Raw genomic sequence first — 20018 nt, 5'->3', positions numbered from 1 at the left:
ATACTGTTAATGACGTCTTATATTATTGTCAGAATACTGGCGCGTTCCTCTTTAAATTAAGAGCGATCGACATCGCTGACGTGACGTTTTCTCCTGAGTGCCGTTCTGTGTAACGGCGTTATTTATGTTATGAACTATATCTCTATGCGTCATTAATACAGCTTTACAAGGTTGCGACGAACATTAATATTAATGCTTCGTGAAATTCTTTGGCAAGTCATTTTGGCAAGAACAACGAATTTTATTTTTTGCACTTGCAGTGATTGAATTCTATATTTGAAAAATAATACGCGATTATTAATTAAAATAAAAATTAATTTATTTTATATGATTCCGATTTGCTTTTTCGAAATACATTATTAAAACATTATGAATTTATAGGATATAGTAACGCTTTAAAAATTGTCATTGCGCGATGAGACTCGTAAATACAGTAAAGTCCAACGATTAGGTCAGCTGATTACGGTCAATTATAACACGGTGAGCAAATAATCGGATTAAAGCCTTCGATAAATCGAACGGCATTAACAACAGAGCGTGACTCGCGCCGTTTGAATTCGATAGCATTGTATTTGAAGCGAACAATAATCTTCAAACGCGGTCAAACACATCGTCCGGAGAAAAATCCGACCAACTTGAAACGCTCTGTATATTTATTATTTGTCATCGCTTCTACCGTCAACGCGCGTATTTGCTTTATCCGCTTAACGAGGCGTCGCTAAACCCGCGTGTTTTCATCCACCAAATCAATTCGATTCCTCACCGGCACGTTCGATAACCCCACGTAATCGTTTTCGCAATCATCGGCGCGGGATTTGCGTTGCAGAAAGTCGAGCCAGCCCGTTTGTCATCAGATTTGCGACAGCCGAACGAGCGGCCTCCACAGTGCCTGCGAGTCGCCTCCTTCTCTCATCGTAATTTCCGTATAAACATCCACAAATTTATCTGTTCCATAGAGAAGAAGTCGCGAGGGTCGACGTTTTGCGGGGCTGGTACGTAAGGTGGTTGGAAGCAATTCGACTTCGTCTTCGAAACAGCCCCCGCAGGCACAGCGCGCTCAACTTTGGCAGGAGAATTCCAATTTTGGGCTCTTTCAATTTAAGGCTACTTGTCTTCTCCACCGTCGCCTTCTCGTTGCATCGCTAGAATGTCTGCTCGTCTCGCGCTGCTGAGCTACCTCGTGCACCCTCTTGTTTCTTCTTTTCTCCCTCGGTCGTCGATACAACGGTGAATGAGACCGAGAGGAAAAGAGAGAGAAAGATAGTGAGAGAAAGAAAAAAAAAACGCTTTCACGAATTCGGTCCTTTTTCTTCTCACAACGCCAGAGATCAGTGTTTTTTCTCTGCTCTTTCACGCCCTTCGTTCTTTGTCTATTTGGGAAATTGTTATTACTTTTATTATGATTATTATCGTTAATATCGGCGAAGCACCGATCGCGTAATCATGGCGCGACTGAACGGCTTCCGCAGGAAATACGAGAAACCCCTTCCTTCGTTTCTGGCGGCAGTCGATTGAATTTAGTCGAAGGGAATTTACGTCTTCTTCGGATTGAGATTGTTGGAACGAATGTAACGTGTAATTCGTATTACTTTAGTCGTATCTCGAAGTGTTTGCATTTTCGCATTTAATCTCTGACTGGGATATTAATGTTTGCCGTCATCTGGCTGATTATTTGAACACTACGTTTAATCACACGTGCCGGTGGAAACAAATTGCCGCCGCAGTTGTTTTCTCTCGAAATAACGATCGTCATTTAGGGGACGGGTGGAAGTGTGAGCGCGTTCAAGGTATTACCGCAATTGCCTGCATTCAGGATCGGAAAATGGCACCGAGCTTACGCCGGCGCGCACACTTAAACGAACCTAGTGTCTAACCCTTTCCAAAGATATTCCCTATACGGGACAAAGTTGAACATTACTATGCATACGAGGATACCTAGGAGAATCACGTCGCGAAATTAGTATTGTTATAGCAACCCGAGCCAATGACGCGTTCCGTCACATGTCGCTTGTCTAATGTTATCGTTTTCACACTGGATTTAAAAACTCCGTAATTTTAGAATAGAAATCAATAATTTAATTTAAAAAGACCTTTACGCAAAAACGACAACAATATATTGTGAACGAAATCTTTGAATGGAAAGACCGAATCGATTTCAAACACGAAATATGTACGGAACGTCTTTCGTAACGGAAGGAAGCAATCTATGTTTTGTTTGCAGGCGGAAGTCGAGGTCGTGGAACAATACAGCGACCCTAGAGACAGCAAGAGCAAGGCGTACGTGGAACCGGGAGCGGAGACGTCCTTGCCGGCGATTTACAGCAGAGCAAATCGCAACTACTGTCGACCTTACACAGGTAAGTCTTTCTCTTTAGTTGACATTAAACGAAATAATACGAGAATATAATTCTGCCTAAGCCATGTAACAGGCGTTGCGTGTCGAGTGAAACAAATAAAAATTATAATATGTATTTCTCCATTTTATGAAAAACAGAGGAACATTTTTAATGAAATACTTTTTTTATCTTTAAATTTATATTTAAAAAAATGAAAAGTTTTCATGTGATTATATTAGGTTGATGCAAAAGTTTTGTCGAGTGAAATTAAAGACATAATTACATAATTTTAAACCAATTTTTGTTAAAATAGTTGCCATCGGCTTTAAAACATTCTTTTTCTGTCTGGAAACAAATTTTTTTGTATACTGGATTTAAAAACTCTGCATTTTTAGAATAGAAATCAATCATTCAATTTAAAAAGACCTTTACGCAAAAACGACAAATCTTTTTCATCAACCTGATATTTTTATCAGCCCGATTTATATTCTACAATGTGTAATTATTAATTAATGTATAGAAAAGTAATTACGCTATTCCCAAAGTATGAAAATTTTCGTAACGCTTTATGTCGGCAAAACGCGTTCGGCTTCTACATTGATTGATTACTGACGGCGTGCGATAAGTTCCGGGATAATGCAACTAAGCGGAAATTCTCATGCCGAGCCGCAAATTAACGTGGCGAGCCCCCGGTATTACGGCCGATACTACGACGTACGAATTATCGAGGTAACAACTCAGTTAGCGCCTGTAGGGAGACCCTCGATAATTGAACGGTACGCACAGGTTGGTAGCGAGTGGCTAACGGATTAATCGATGGGGATGAACAAAATGGGGGGATCATCTCTTTTTCGCGGCGAATGATACTCATCGATTGGGGAAATCGCTAAACCACCAAGCAAATCCGCGTAGATCGAGATTCTCGTGTTGCTGCTCCGCTCGTGCAGTGCGAAACTTTCGCTAACAAGAGTTGCGGATTAGATTCATGCCGGAGCAATCTCGCGAAGGAATGTCGTGGGTCGTGATTAACTCTACACGGTTGCCTTGTGTGTACGATATCCTCTGAATCGGGTTGATTCGTGACCCTCGTTGCGCGTTACGAGCACTCCGGCACTCGAGTATGCAGATTGTCGTGTAACACTGATCCCGAGTAAACACCGACGGAATTTGCATCCTTACCATATTCATGGGCTTTTAATTCGCGAGTCATCGTGGATGCGACAAGGATCAACGCACCGGGGTGACTTGTGCAAAGGTTTCCTTTTGGCAGGCTAGGGAAGTCACGTGATCTTTCGACCCCTGTGTTTCTATAGATATTCCTCCATCGGTATAATTTTGCTAAACATATTACGCGCGCTATTATTCTTCTGCATTTATCAAACAAGGAGAATAATCTGCTTAGGTTTCTTTGTTATCGGCACCTTGAATATTCCCTTTATATCACATTTTTCGTTAGTTTGCGCTGAAATCTTTGCGGCAGAATCTCTGCTGTGGGAACATTATGAGATTAAAAGTAAATTGTCGTCCGCGCCGTTCGAGGAATGCTGTTCCTTTCGCGAGAATTGAATCAGCAATTGCCGATGCTGCGAGGGTGAATATAAGAGAAGCGCGCGCAAGGGTCGGAATGGAATTTTCAGACTAGCCGCTTTATAAAAGGGTACCGATGATGCTGAAATGTCTGGATGGCTCGCTGCCCTCCGTTAACTTCCGACGGTAGCGTTCCCGCTGCGTTATCCGTTGCTACGACAAACTCGGACTCGCTCGCTCGTTGGCAGGGACTTTTCGGTCTCGCAACCTGTCCCCGACGTTGCTTGCCATCGACACCACACACGGGCGTCCCCCGCCTCCCATAATATGTCGTGTGATATTTAATTAAACTTCCCATCCTGCGCGCCCGCCTCTCGCGCTGTACCGCCCGCTTTCATTCCGCTTTCATAGTCCGTAAAGTTTCAAGGGGCATTTCAGCGCGCCCGCTCTTTCCCGCATTTTACAGCGTCGTTCCACTTATTAACCGCGTTTCAACCGGGCTTCTTGACGGGGTTTTTTTTTTTTACTCTTTTGTAAACTTTTCTCTACCCACTGTACCGTACGTTGTAATTAAATACGACAGATTACTGTTAACTTGTCGTAAACTAGAAATAACAAATTTGCACATTATAAATTACAAATTTTCAACGATATTTCAAATTATATTTAATCGAGAAAAATATGAATCTTGATGTAATACAGTATTTGTTTCAATTATTTCATCAATATTTACGTTTCGCCGACAAGAGATATCCTGTTATAATGCAAAGAGTCATATAACAGTTTTAATCGCGTTCAATATTGGATGTACTGTCGCCGAAAGAACTTTCGGGTTTCTCGTTTGTTCGTGCGACCCCTCTTCGAAGTTACCCTCATTTCAATTACTGGTACTAGGTGACTTGTAGCTCGTTCCACGTCCCCGAACAGTTAACGCCTGTGCGGGTTCATCGTATGCAAATGTCAAGCCGTCCGTTGGTTTGCCCGTCGTTCGAGCGGGAGAAGGCGGGCCCGGTGTTCGTCAAACGTTGGTCAAAAGCTTCCGACGTATATGTATTTGTTAGCGGAAATTTATATCCATGAGCAAAGCGCCGGATTAGAGTGGCGAGAGCTTGTCGATGCGACGCTGTTCATTGTCCGATGAGACGCGATGAATGTGTGTTTATAATGGTTAAGTAAAGTTCGAGAATACATCCGATTTCTGCCAGTTTCAATACACCGCTCCGCGCGTGTAAATTGCCCGAAAGTTTGTTTGATCGCCATGAAGATGAATAGTCAACAAGACCCTTCTGTCCTCCGCGATCCCGTATCTTCCATTCTCCCTCTTTCTCTCCCTCTGTCTTTCTCTCATCATTTCTCTTTCGGTCTCGCATTGGAATACGCCCGCACCCTATCCCTCACTTTCCCGCGTCGTAAACTAGATCATTTACAAACTGTCAACGACATGATTCCGACTCGTCCGGATGAGGCAAGTACGTGCTCGGATCCCGAGGCGAGATCTTAATCCCCGCGCAATTTCGCAAGTCAAATTCGCGCATTGCCGCGGCGAGATGGAAAGTTCTCCACGTGCGGCGACGACAACGCGCTTCGCGGCATCGGCCGCTGTCATATGATCGAATTGACATCAAAGCCTCTGATCTCTCTTTCTCTGTACAGGTTTTATCAGAAGAATGATCGTTTCAGAGCTTTGTCAGCGTGTTATTGAGTTTTATTCGAAATTGCCTCACCGCGTCCTATTCTCGTTAGCAATACATATTAGCAGATTAATTAACGCTGTAATCCTGTCGTTTCGTTTCGTTTCGTTTACCGTAAAACCAAGTCCCCCTATTTTGATTCAGCTTTCTCTTTGGTAATTGGCCCTTTCAAATATTCCTGCTGACAGCACGAAATATAAAAAGTGGCGGACGAGTTTTGCGAACGGATAATGTTTCTAAAAAATTTACCGGAGTTTTTTTTCATATAGAACGGAATTAGATACAAAAGGGAAAAATATCTCAGAGAAGTTTTCTTTGTTAGTAAAATGAATGATGAGTGGCATATTGAGCGGCTGAAAGCCAGCCTCATGCAAAACTTTTAAATAGCGTCCGTAGTTTTGTCGCTCGATACTCGGCAGACTCGTAGGGCAAAGGTCGCTGCTAAGCTACGAAGCGAACCCTTCGTCAAGAGGGAGCCCCTGAATTCATTCCATGGGCAATTACAATTAGCATTTATGCCGCAATTTGCATATCGTTGCGAGACAATTTCGCGCGCGCTTAGCCTAATCTCTGTGTCAGATGCTCTCCCGTTGCGCGCGAAGTGTCCGTAGTTGCTAAAGATTGCTTATCTCATCGTATAAACTACCGAAATTTCCGGTGCAAATCGTAACTTTAGTGATAACGCTTAGCGTTTCACGCGGCGCGAGAAGTGCTAACAAACAAATGAATATTGCGCAATTTTTATTCAATTTTTCTTTCGCCAAAATGTTGCGGGATTTATCACTTTTTGTAATGTTTTAATTTTCAGTTTCAATTTTCTCGATGAGTAAATTCTAAATGAAATTTTTATAAAAGCGAAATGAACTTTTTATAAGTGTGGTGAGGTACACAAATCCCGGTTGATTGAAATCGCATCGCGCAATGTGAAAACGAAAATGGGATTTCTCGTTAACTCGATAGGCCCCGCTGCGGTGAGCAGCAGCGGAATGTAAGATTGAATTTGAAAGCAAAAGTAAACTCGCGACACGATTAATTCGAAGAGTCTATAAAGGGGTGGTGGTGCGGTCGGACGGACACTTGAAATCGGCGGGTGGATTTCGGACACACGTTCGGAAACCCTCTCCGATTTATCTCTCCGTTAGGCCCGTCCCTTTTCCGCCGCAAACGCTCGTGCCCACGAGTGACCGCCGACGTAGATTTCAATTGCGCAATGTCTACCGATAGGGAAGCGAATAATCCACGCGTCGCGTCGTTCCCCGTGAGCGACAGCTTTGAGCTCGCGTCCCGACACCCCCGCGACCCCCTTTTCGCCGCCGCAAAACCCTTTCCGACGAGCCCAAACATTGATTTTATTGCCAATAAAATCAATCGAAGCTAACGACGCAGTGCTGCATTCGCATAGTCGCCCTTAACGAGGAGCGAAATCGCTGTCGAGGATCAGCCGGAGCGTGAGTGGATTTAGGGTCGCGCGCGCTTTTTGCGTGTCCTGCACATTGAATGAGCGCAATTCATACCGCGCTGTACGCAGAATGTACCAGGACCAATGGGTGATGTTTTAAGCACAGCTTTTTCATTAGCTTGAAAAAGGAATCACGGATTTATTGTCATTTTTCGATTGAGCGAAATTATCGAGAAGCAAACAGTGTTCGTGACAGGCGCAGACGCCTGCTTTGGATTCAGCGCTATCAGCTTTATCGGCGGTGGCCTTTATTCCAGATAGTAATCAAAGGAGATCGTATCAGAGCGGCATTCTGAAAGATCCACGTACCCCTCGTAATCAGTCGTTGCTTCAATCACCTCGGCTACGCGTACACGTTTGACAACGTGCGTTCGAGTTGTAACGAGTTTCTGGAGAACAGACAAAATCCTTTCAAAGTAACCCATCTATCTCTTCTTCCAATATTCTCTTCTCTTTGTAGTGACAGCTTGTAATCATTGACGTGACCTTGATAACTTTGCCTTGTTAGTAGCTTCTTTTTGCCTTGGAGAGAAACGATGCGTAATAAGAGGGACTTGAGAAGATATACTTTCACAAAGAGACGCCGGTACCGGAATCGCCGTGCGCTGTAAATGATGCTTCAATTTATACAAGCTATTGATAAAAATGATATAAGATTTTAGAAGCATATAATACTTATTAAATAAATAAAAATGTTTTAATAAAGATTAGTTCACAAATCATTAAAAAAATTAAAAATTAATTTGATTTCCAGTAAATACAATATATAATTTAGCACGCTTTTTTATTGAAATTTTCAATTGTGTGTTAATTCAAACAAAGTGTCAACTAGTATGATATACATCATATTTAAAAATTAAAATCTTTGCACGTATTTAATTTTTAATGAAATATATGTCAAACGCTTGAAATAAATCAAATTTCTATTTTTTGTAAAAACTGGCTTGTAATTTAAAAATAAACAATTTTTGTACCAATATTAATTAAGATTTTTTTCAGTTTATTTTATCGAATGTTATATGCTTCTAAAATTTGGTATCGTTATTTATTCACATTCTATGTAATATTACACTGAAATAAGCGAAATTACAGGCGATATTGATCGGTCAATTCAAGCTATTCCGTATAATGGAGACAACGAGACTAGAATTTACCGTGATATGTTTATCAGTCTGATATCTATCTCCTATGGACCTATTTGATAATCTTGAGGTACGTTATGTTCATCTTCGTGCAACCAAGCGTTATCTTTTCACGACTCATGACACGGTTGACACATATCACATGAGACACTTTGGCCAATCTCGCGATCGTAACCGTGGATCCTGGCGCGACGGAGCCAATAACCGAGATTGGCTTTCGTTTCATCGCCGCTCGGCTCAGCTCTATAATCTTTAGCTGCTCCGTAAAACGCCCCGAAGATTCTGGCGAACGTGGCCGACGATATCGTCAGAGATCGAGCAATTGCACAGCCCTTTTTATATCCACCTACTCCTCCCTTATCCCTTTTTCTTCTTCCTGGAGGACGATACAATTCCACATTCCATATATTCCGCAAACCTACCGTCTCGCCACCTCGTGTTACGACGACAATATCTAATAAAAAAAGGAATGAAGTGGCTGCGAGCTTCTGTCGTGCGGTCCACCTTTTTTATATAAAGCTTTCCTAAGAATTTCGCTCAGCCTGCTGCTGACCGTCAATCGTGAAAGAAACGAAAGATTGCATAAATGGCATCACAATCATTGCAAGCCGGATATAAAGTCACGCGTTCCGGAATATCGCACAATCGAGAATTTGAGACGGAATAGTTCTGGAGGTTTGCGTTTACCAGCATGGCGAGATGGTTATGACGTCCGTTGAAATGACTCTCTTCCCGAATAGGATATTTTGTACGATTACCGTGGTTTGCGGAAAAACGTGATCACACGCGACGCTTAATAAATCCAATACAGAAATTTCCGATTAACGCATCAGCGTTGTTTACTAGAACGCAATTGATATCATATATCATTTAAATTTGTCGTTAATTTAACGACGTAAAACTATTTACTAATCTAAAAGCTTCAGATTTGATTGATGAATGATAATTATCAAGCCGAGTCAAGCTTGTATCGTCCATCCCAATTACTCTCGGATAATTTGACTGATTGCCATACGAGCCATTGCGCGTTATGGGGTTCGATAAACGATTTTCAATAACAGGTCGTTGTCGATTGCACGCCATGACCTTGGCGACTGTTTCTAATCGAAAGTTGATTGCAATTGCAACACTGTTAACTGCTGACCTTAATCGATGCAGATAACAGCTTTTGCGCGACTGTTTCTTTCAGCATCTTTGTCTAGTTCACACGTGAGCTAGTACGGTTCTTCATAGTTTTGGCACAGATCGCCACGGACATCCATCTACGTTATCTAGAGACCGACGTAAACAGGATGCATGCGACAGCGTTTCGTGTTATCTGTAGTGATTGCTAGGCGAGGGTTGTCGCTCACCGGCCGTAATAGATTCATTAGGGTGGGCACCATTGCCATCCGGCGTATCGTCGCCCCCAACTCCACATACACGTACCCTCTTTCATTTTCTGTCACTCGATCACTCATTCGCATGTAGTATCCGTTACTGACTCATCTACATCGTTCGACCGTGCTGTTATGTAATTAGGCATGTACTCGTACGCCTGCCAGCGTGTTACATTTACTTATTTTAAATAGAATTTAATTATTTATCAATTTTAGTTATATTTTACGAAATGCGTAACACGGTATTTCGATAAAGTATCTCGGCTTTCAAAGTTTAAAAAGATATCAATCACAGCTATATTTTTATGTACTATAATTTAAAAGGATATAATTTTTATCAGAGCTGGAGATAGTCAGATATTATTCAGACTCTTTTTCATTTATCAATCAAAATTTTTCATTCATGTCACACGCGAGTGGTCGTGCGCATTTTTCTGGTACCACATGTAATCCGGTACAATTTAATCGAACCGGTCGATGATCAAGCTTTCTAGCCCTGCACTTTCTCTTTCACCTACCCTCGGCTATCTGGCAAATCAAATTATCGATCGGTAATCAATATCGCTGCAATTTGGCGACGCGCCAACCCATAGCACTCTTTTGTATGTATGTTTGTGTGTGCGTTCGATGGACCGCCATGCTGTCGGCTGCAGTTTTTCTCGCTTGCGTGCGATAATCGAACTCGACGGATGAGCATTGCAGTTGATTGCGTCATAAGATAATCTGGGACAAACACAATTTTTATGTGCTTTCCGCGTAACATAAAATGTGCAAGAAAATCTCGTTCGATCTCTTAAAATAGAAAGGGATTCGTTTTATGTTCTCCATCCGCCGTAGATATTGAAACACACGCGAATATATCGTTTCCTTGCTTATTGCAGTCTTTTAATATGTTTGCTCTCCCTGAGATTTAATCTTACGTCTTGCCCGAGCTGCATGAACGGAACAGATGCAAATACATATTCATGTTTCCTTCGATCCCACTTCCACGAGAGCTTCCTTCATTTTGTTTTTCGTTGCCTCAGAGAGAGCGCGCTCCCCTATACTTCTGTGATATAATTTTTATCGTGATATTACACCAACCGCGCGAGTGAAGCAATATCGCGTTTTCTCGTTAGCATTCCTTTCACCGGCAACAACAACTCGGTATTTTTATTATTAATTCTGCGGATCGTGCGGTTACTCTAATTCCGGATGCGGAATCGCGTTATTTTCTCTTTTTGAATGCTTAAAAGTTTAACGATAGGAAGTTTCGCGGAACAAAGTCGCCAAAGAAGTAGCTTCAGATAAAAAGGAAAGATAATGGATCCCGCGCTCCCTTTTTCATTCTTGCGACGGAGGTGGATCATCAGTCGTCTCCCGCGATTCTGTCCCTTTGTGAAAGTTTGAATACGTAGACAACGTCTGGTTTCGCGACCATTTCTTCTACAACCTCGTATTCGGCGCTCCTTCGCCGTTTGTCACTCGCTGCCAAGAATATGCAGTGAATTCACAAGAGAAGGAAAATCGCGCGCGATTCGCTCCCAGATTCGCGGCGGTAGGCGGACCGTGTGATAATTTGCCGGATTCATTGTCCAGGAATTAATTCCCCATTTCGCGCTTCGCGAATCCCCCGAGCGCCGTTCCTTTGTATTCGACCATGGAAAATGAAGTTTAAACCCTCCTGCGATAGTGAAATGTCCCGGCAATTGGGGATATCCTGCCGCGCTATCGATTTCGCGTTGATTTTATCTGACGGGTATCGTACGAGAAGCATTCTACCGGAATCACCGGAGTTCCTCTCGGGTTATTTACAAATTCAACACAATTTCAGCGTAATAGTTCATTTCACCTGCGTCTGTGCATAATTTTGCATATTTTCGAGTTTGACCGACTTGAAATTGTTTAACTGTAATTCAATACATTGTACATGTAATTGAAACGTACCTACTGTATTATATTACATTATAACAACATATTATCTTTGTTGGCAAATTATATCACTTTGTGAAATCGTTAGCCGCGCTTTTGTTAAATAGTTCGTAGAATAAGGTTTAATGCTTCGAATGGCAGAATAAATGTTCAAAGCGTAACGCGTTAAATAATTATACACATAATATGATGTGTACGCGCGCAGGGTATGATTATTCACACTGTGCACGGAGATTGATGAAACACAAATTAGCCGGTGACAAAGAGACGTAGAAAGACCGGCCGTTGCATTTCCGAGCGATCGATATCCGCATCCTGATATTGCTGGCCTTTGTGTCTGGTCGACGGTGACTGAGCGAGGCGATGGACCAGAGCGGCTTCCGATAAGCATTTTTTTTCCCATTCGATAATTTCGTCCATATATTCGCGCGCGATTCCTGTCAAACGCAGAGCAACCAACGTTAGTTTATGGCGCGCCTCGCTGTTGTCATCCTTCCAAGAAGAAAGGGAACGAGGAAGGATCTCGGTGGGGCTCTCCGGTCGAGCATAATGCGCCCATTATCTTCAGTCCTTTCGTCTGCTCCGCATGTGTACAGTGCTTATATAATGTACCGGGTGTTCGCGGTAATTTCGCGCTTCTTCCATCAGCCCGATTTCTCTTTCTCTCGCGCTCTCTCTCTCTTTCTCTCTTTCTCTTTGTCTTTCTTCATTGTCGCGAATGGCCGTGACACGATCGTAAAGCCTAAAGAGGCATTAGACGATGCTCGAACGGGTCGACGAATACGAGGAGCATGAAAAGGGTGGTGGATTGTGAGACGAAGCAGGATAGGACACGTCGCGTCAGGCAAGGAGGCCAGGGACCATTACGGTAATATCCTACGGATGGAGGAAGTGATTTTTAAGGAGACGAGGCTGCCATTTCGAGGCAATTTCGCGTTCCCCGTGAGCTTTTTCGTTCTCTTTCTTCGGCGACCCGAGTCCCTCGCGCGTCCTTTACAACAGGACGATTATGAAAATTTCGCACCGTTTTCGGGGCTCTGCACAAGTGGGTTTTGTATGCTTGAGACATCTTCTCACGTGGAAATCTTCTGGATCTTGCCTTCACGGTCGACGAATTTCTCGGCGTGATAAGCCTTGATATTTTAAAGCAGTCAGAATACTTTTGTGTATAATAATTGATAAGAATAACGCAAATTATGCATAGCTTGTTGTAATAATAAAATTGAACAATTAAAATATTTTACAATTATGTCAATATTAACTTTCCATGACTTTGATCGATATTTTAAGATCCGTCGGCATCTGGTTCATCGTGCGAAGACGACGAAGAAGGCCGGCTCGTCAGCGTTCGGAAACGGAAGAGTAGTATCTACGCTTCCTCGACTCGCGCCCCGTCCGCGGATCGAGACACTTTAACGTCGACCGATGGCTTGCTCGTGGACTGCGTCGCTCTAGTACATCTCGCTGACCAATCTCCGACCGAGCAGAATCAACCGATACGTCATCCGTCGCCGTATTACTACGGCGATCTTTTCAAAGTCCCGGAGCAATTGTCGAAGTCACAGCCGAGTAAATATCGAAAAAGCGTCAGTCTCGATGTACCGGGCGAGCGTTCGCGCACACCCGGTATACCGAAGAGAAACTCGGTAGCGGGTGATGGAGGTTCCTATTCGACTCAGCAACGGCACTATCAGCAGCAACAGCCGCCACCGCCGCCGCCGCCGTCGCATTATCATAGCCAAGATCTGGTGAGCCCCACGTCGGGGAGCGAGCATGCTGTCCAAGCCAGAAGCGAGATCCTCTCGTCGTGCATCATCACCGAGTGGGATCACACCCTCATGCCTCCTCATCGACTGTTGAGCCATGATTTGCCTACCGCCGTTTGTACCTGCGTCGCATCGCCCGAGGAGGAGGAGGATGAGCTAGACCGACGGCAGCCGCAAGTGGCGCGGCATCAAGTGCGCAAGCTACGACGTACGCGGAGGATAGACCCGCAGCCGATACTCGTTGAGGACGAGGACGACGTGGAGGGTGAGGACGAGGGTGAGGAGGAGGAAGAGGAAGACGCGGAGCCCGACGAGGAGGACGAGGAAGGGATGGCCAGGCAACGTCACCTCTACGAGACGGCCTTCGACTGCAAGGTCAATCGATCCGACGACGACCTCGATGATCTCGATCGCGTCACCAATCATGCGGTGTTGCATTCTCAGGTATTTACATCTTCTCGCTTCAATCTATAATCCGCGTCTTGAATTTTATCTCTAATTTTAAATTAACATCAAACTTGTATGCTTAATTGCAGAATTTTTATTTACAGATCTTCTTCGTTTGCTTAACTTTGTTCATTTATGTATGTTAATCATTTTTTATATTTAAATATATATTATTATTTATTATAAATATTTTATTCTAATTATAATTTAATTAGATAAGTTAAATTTTTTTTAACAAGCCCATTTCTAGTATTCAAGTGGATTATGCAAGTGCCGTTATTACAAAAATCAAATTCGGATAATACAGATACGGAGCGGTAGCACTGCTCTAGCGAGCCGAACGAGTTCGTCGACGGATACGTCGAAGCAACAACATCAGCAATCACTTCCTTATGCCGGCCAATCGCAAACCAGCAAGGACCATCGACGCAAAGTCGTACTTCTCCGCCCAAAACCGATTCCGAGCCGCTTACAGCAGCAGCAGCAGCAACAGCAGCAGCAACAGCAGCAGCAACAATCGCAGCAGCAGCCAGACAATATATCTACACTGTCCCAGGATATCGAGTCCCTCCAGATCAATTCCAGCGATGAGAAAACCGGATCGCCGAGACTACCGGCGCGCGATTACACGCCGTCGCCGCCGTCGACTGCGCCTCTACCCGCGAAATTTCACGGAAACCGAGACCATTTGCTATTGAACATTCGCAGCGCGCCGAACCTACCTTCGCAGCCCGATCATCCTCGTTTGAAGGATATGAGACTGCCGGTGAAGTCGTTGCGCGCCAAGGACTCGCCGCAGAGCAGCGAGGGCAGCATCCTCGAGATCAAGAGCCGGCCGAAGTCCTTCGTTCAAGAGAACATCGATTCGTCGCAGGGCCGCCGATTCGATAAGGAGCTAATACTGGAATTCAAGGACAGGCCGCGGGAGGAGAGGCAACGACCGCGCAGTCTGATTCGCGAAAACAGGCCGATAATGGAGTTCAAGGGCAGGCCTCACGAAGCGGAGAACGAGCGCGCGCGGCCGCGTAGGGACGCCGGTCTCCTGGAGTTCAAGCTGCGCAGCTCGAGACGCCGCGCCGGTTACTCCAGCACCGAGAGCATGGCGACTAGCAGCAGCGGCGGCAGCATGGAGTCCATCCGCAGTAGCACCAGCGAGGGCAACAGATCCACCAGCAGCTCCGACAGCCGACACAGCACCAGATCGCTGAGTTCTCACAGCTCCGACAGCGGCGGCACCAACTGCGGCTACCATCATCACCAGCAGCCATCGTTGCCCGGCTTCCTGACGCATCACGCAACCAAGCTACACATACTCTCGCCGATCTCCGACAAGTCGTCGCAGGAGCCGGCCTCGGAGACCTCCGACAACAATCGCAACAACAACTCGCAGAAGGCCTCGCCCGAGGAGAACGCGACGGAGAATAACGCGAGCAACAATACCAACACGAACGCGGCCAACACGAACACGGTCACCTCGCCTCTGGACACGTCTTTCAAGAAGAGACGCACGCCGCAGAACAAAAATCTCATTAATCTGGCTCTGCAATCGTCGTCGTCGGGCGACGCGGAAATTCAAGGGTCGGACAGCGGTATCTCCATCGAGTCCCGCGCCGGTATTAAATGCAAGCCCTTCGGCTTCCACTTGTTGAAGCCGCAGTTAGACAATATCAATCTCGTCGACAATGAACCGGAATTCTCTGATCTGCCTTTCGACATGCCGAAGTTACGGAGGAGGCGGTTATTAATGCAGCAGGACGCCACGACTTCCGGAAGTGCGACGAGCGTGGACCTAAGGGATCTGCCTTTCGATATGCCGAAACTCAGAAAGCGCCTGAGATGTACGCAGAGCACCGAATCCAGCGCGTCTCAGGCGTCGTCGAGTCTCTCGGTACGCGACGTTGAGCCGCCTCCTTTATTTGGTAAGTTTCGATCAGAAAATTTTAACAATCCCGTATGAACAATGATTTTTACATACTTTCTTTTCTGAAATTATTTTATTTTCGACATATTTTAAATTATAGGTACATGTAGAAAAACACAAACTTACTGTTTCTTTGAAATAAGTCACGCGACAATTTTTTTTTTTTTAATAGTGATTAATGTAAACAGAAAGCCACGAGGGACTTTGAGTTTACCTTTCTGCTTAATCGGGCGTAATTAAAAACCGTACTTTCGGCACTTCGAGGTAAACTAAGTACTTATCAGGGTCGAGGGGCTACCGTAATTTGATGCTGATCGTTATGAACCTTCCAGACAACGGCTAACGTCGTTAAGTTTCACTTAACTGCTCCCAGCGGCTGGATATTTTCTATAAACACGTGTTCCTTTGTGAGCACACTATGTGTTGATGTCATTATTCACATATACTTACATTATTATATATCCATTTTATCCACTAGAGTTTATTATCCTGATATACTATACTATTACACTAATGAAAATATTAATAATTATAAATGTGATTAATGAGACACGCGACTAAGTAATTAAAAAAATATCTATATAATTTAACTATTAAAGGCATGTTTATCGCGATAAACCTTTATATTATAGACGTTGCTATATACACAATGACTATAATAGCTGTAATTAACGAGCGGGCAGTAATTGCGGGCCAACGCTCGATGGCTACAATTTATCAAGCGGTATCGAAGTAGCCGGCAATGCGTAATTCAGATCGCATTAATAATACGAATCATACGACATCAATAATTTATCGTCAGCGCGAGTGAATCTAGCTCGATGCTAGTCGTGCGAGCATACCGCGAAACGCTTGGAATTAGTCGGGTGATTAAGCCACCACCGCATCGGGCACCCTCTCTCTTGTTATCCCCCGAAGCTCTATCGTCCGACCTGATGGGAGTTTGAACGCGCGTCGTCTACCCTCCGAGTTCCCAAATTGCGAGAGCTCTAATGCGAGAGCTTCGAGAACGAGCTCTAGTGCCGCGCACACACCGCCTACGGCCGAGAGCGAGTGAACGAGCCGCCGTGGCGATGTCGACCTGGCGGGGGGGATGACGGTAAATGCCAGTACACGAAGGCTGGGTTTGGGCTTTACGTGACGCGGTGCTGATGCATGGACCTATTGGGCGGTGAGCGAAAGACGAGAGAAGAAACACGGGAGCGTGGGCGACAGAGGAAGAGCGGGTGACTATTTTTATCGCCGGTCGAATGTCAATAAAGGCACGGAATGCCCGGTAAATCCGTTTTGCTGGAAGTTACGGGTCCTTGGGAACTGTTCTTTTTCTCGCCGACGAGAGAAACGTACGGTGTTCACGGCGACGAGTGATTCGCGCCGTGAAATACGCCGACGCGGATTTATTTAATCAATTATGGCCCCGAGCTTGAAAAGCACGACTTGTGTGCTTTCGTTGCTCCCGTAATTTAACGCGCGACGACTTTTATTTGCGGGTTTCGTCGAGCCGCTGCAATTGCGGGAAAAAAATTACCGTGTTATTCTCATTTTGCATTATTGCGCAATCGTTAAAATATTATATCTGACGTATTAAAAAATCTAGAAGCTATGCTAGAGAGAAATATTTTAGAAAATATATCTAAGAAAATATTAAATTCTTTGCATTTGTTCTGCAAACAGCGGAAAATATTCGTTTGATCTTTCACGAAATGAAATATCGTCATTCTCTATTTCGGCACTCATTGATCTGGCGGAATGTATTCGATGAAGCGCGATGTACGGCAAATCGAGAATGAAACATACAGCGCATTCGATTCCGCTGATAAAAGCCCAGTCATGTCATTCAGCGGTTGCAACCACTCTTTGAGCAACTACGTCGTACATCGAAAATATGAATAAATAGCCGTCGCCTGCACAAAGTTTAATCAATGTACGGGCAAATACGTGAATAAACCGCGCGCGCGTGTACGCACGTCGACCGCACCGGTCGTTTCCGTTTGTCAGATAACGAAGGTACAGCCGTCTACGCTTCCGCGTATCTATGTGCGGGCTACTTCGATCGCGTTTGGCCGAACATTCGCACGCGTTTCACAATGACGCATTTTTCGTCGCGTTGAATATATGAGGGACAATAAAACTCTCGGGATCGCGGACAGCTGCGAGCGCGCTTTAACGACGATAAAAATTGTATTATACATTTCACTCGCAGCATGTAATTACAAAACGTTGCACACATGCGACAGACTTTTTAAATTCCGATGAGTACAGAATAATGCGAATTAATCCGAATTAAAATGTTATTTTGTTACTCGAATAAAATGAAATTTCGCGATGTACGTAAAAACGCTTATCATTTCGTAAATGATGCAGAACGCGATTTTCCCCGCAATAATCCGTATCTCGAGTTGGCAGTCAGCTGCGAGCGAATCGAGATCTGTAATACTTTTTCCGGTTGATGGATGTCGACTGATTCGGATTCGTAAATTACCTTTTGAAGAGGGAGCCGGAAAGAAGGGGAACGTAAGGGAATGAAATGTCGAGTGCGTTAGCACGTGATCGGAGGCAGATTTCTGCAAAGATATACGCTTTTTATGCGTTTAGTTGTCGACAATTACTTTTTCGGCAGTCGGAGACGCACGGCGGGAAGTGATCGATCGGTTTCTTCGACTATCGCACGTGGCTAGCGAATCATCTTATTGATTCGTCGATGCGAATAGGTTATCGATCACGATAAGCCATCTTGACCGATGAGGCGGCTTAATATTTAACTCCATTTGCATTTTCTGCATCTGTGTTTCTGTTTACTAATATCATTGATGTATTTTTAATATTATTAGCAATTTAGCTAGCAATAATGTATTAATTTTTTTATTTTATAATAGTGAAATTATATTTATTAAGCATTTAACGTTTTATTAACATTTCGATATATTTTTATATTTTTAAAATACTTTTTTCAATATTTTTTGTGTACTTTTCTTTTAATAATTATTGGCCGGAAACAGCGAGTCTAAGCTGATTTTCCATTTGACATATTCTTTTTATTGACATTGACGAACGGCCAACTCGCGAAAGAAGAACAGTTCGTGCATTGTGCTTTTAGATAAAAGCCATCGGCTTGTGTGCCGGTCTACAATGTATCAGAGGTGGGAGCGACGGATAGAGTATAGAACCTAAAGCCGGCGCTTCATTCCGCTTTGTACGCTTCCCACACGATGAGTTTACGCGCGGACTTATACACTGACGTCGATGTGTATGAGTACGTGTCACCAGGAAGATAGGCGCGTATTGAAAGTATCGGAAATATTACGCCCTACTTGCGACAAGTTTGCACTGTCCCCTTTCCTATCTCTTTTAAACGTCGTAGTTGAAACGACCCTTTCGATAGGCAATACTATCACTTCTGTTGAATAAAATCATATATAACTGCAGAATGCCGTCTTGGAAAATCGGGCAGTAAATAAAATATTTTTATCACGTCTTTTCCCCCGCGCGCGTCACGTACTTTCAGCGTTGAATATATTCTTGCTGACGCATTGCGGGTATCACGTTGGATCGTTTACGATTTTCAACACCGAAAACATTGATACTCGTAATCTCAACGAGTAGATCTATCTCATGCCTACGTCGTTTAATAGCCGACAACACGAGCTACTCGGCGATCGTTAACGAGCTGGGAGGGAGGGGAAGAGATAGGCAAAAAACTACATCGGACGCGGTGATATCTGGCTCGGTTCGCTTCGCTGCTCCACGGTAAAAGAAAGGTTCGACTGATGGAAGAAGAAGTGTACACAAGATTTCTTCCGGTTGTTTACGACTAAAGTTGTTGAGCGTAACTTACATCGGAGTCTTTGTCTTTCCGGCGTGACGCACTTTTATCTAACAGCGGTCTAAGAGACTTCTTGATAAATAAAAAACGATAGTTTATTTTTTTGCAAACTTTCTGTTCGTTTTGCCAGCATTTTACTTTTATCAATTTAAGATATAAATATTTTAACAAATAATGTCTAGAGGAAACGGACTTTACCACGTGATTCTACGGTATAAAATCTATGAGAAACCATTTGTAGTTTTGGTTCCACACCATGGGCCAAAATCGACCTATCTTTAACATCCTCCTTATAATATCTAATTGTCAATATGGCAGCGCTGTCAGAGCGATCATTGACGTCGTACGGTCAGAGAATAGCCGCCCAATGATTCCCTTGCTTCAGTATAAACTCCATACAATTATTATATGTCTGCCAGAGAGATGCGGCTCATGCAACAAAAATTATAATATTTAATTCTCAATATAGGAGCGCTGTCAGAGCGATCTTTGACGTCGTACGGTCAGAGAATAGCCGCCCAATGATTCCCTTGCTTCAGTATAAACTCCATACAATTATTATATGTCTGCCAGAGAGATGCGGCTCATGCAACAAAAATTATAATATCTAATTGTT

At 43.9% G+C, this 20018-nt stretch overlaps 1 protein-coding gene across 3 annotated transcripts in view; it reads left to right on the top strand.

Annotated features, from left to right (window-relative positions):
• The window catches only part of hwt (heavyweight), a 126504-nt gene that overhangs the window by 97147 nt on the left and 9339 nt on the right, over positions 1–20018 (top strand). For all 3 annotated transcript variants that reach the window (XM_067359172.1, XM_012363290.2, XM_012363289.2), the window contains exons 4-6: positions 2222–2357; positions 12736–13655; positions 13966–15577. In XM_067359172.1, the coding sequence (XP_067215273.1) occupies positions 2222–2357; positions 12736–13655; positions 13966–15577 (2668 nt within the window). The remainder of the gene's footprint in view (positions 1–2221; positions 2358–12735; positions 13656–13965; positions 15578–20018) is intronic.

The sequence above is a fragment of the Linepithema humile genome, chromosome 7 (assembly GCF_040581485.1).
Source record: "Linepithema humile isolate Giens D197 chromosome 7, Lhum_UNIL_v1.0, whole genome shotgun sequence".
Lineage (NCBI taxonomy): Eukaryota > Metazoa > Arthropoda > Insecta > Hymenoptera > Formicidae > Linepithema > Linepithema humile.
Note: the sequence above shows the minus strand (reverse complement) of the source record. Positions and strands in the feature narration are given on the sequence as shown.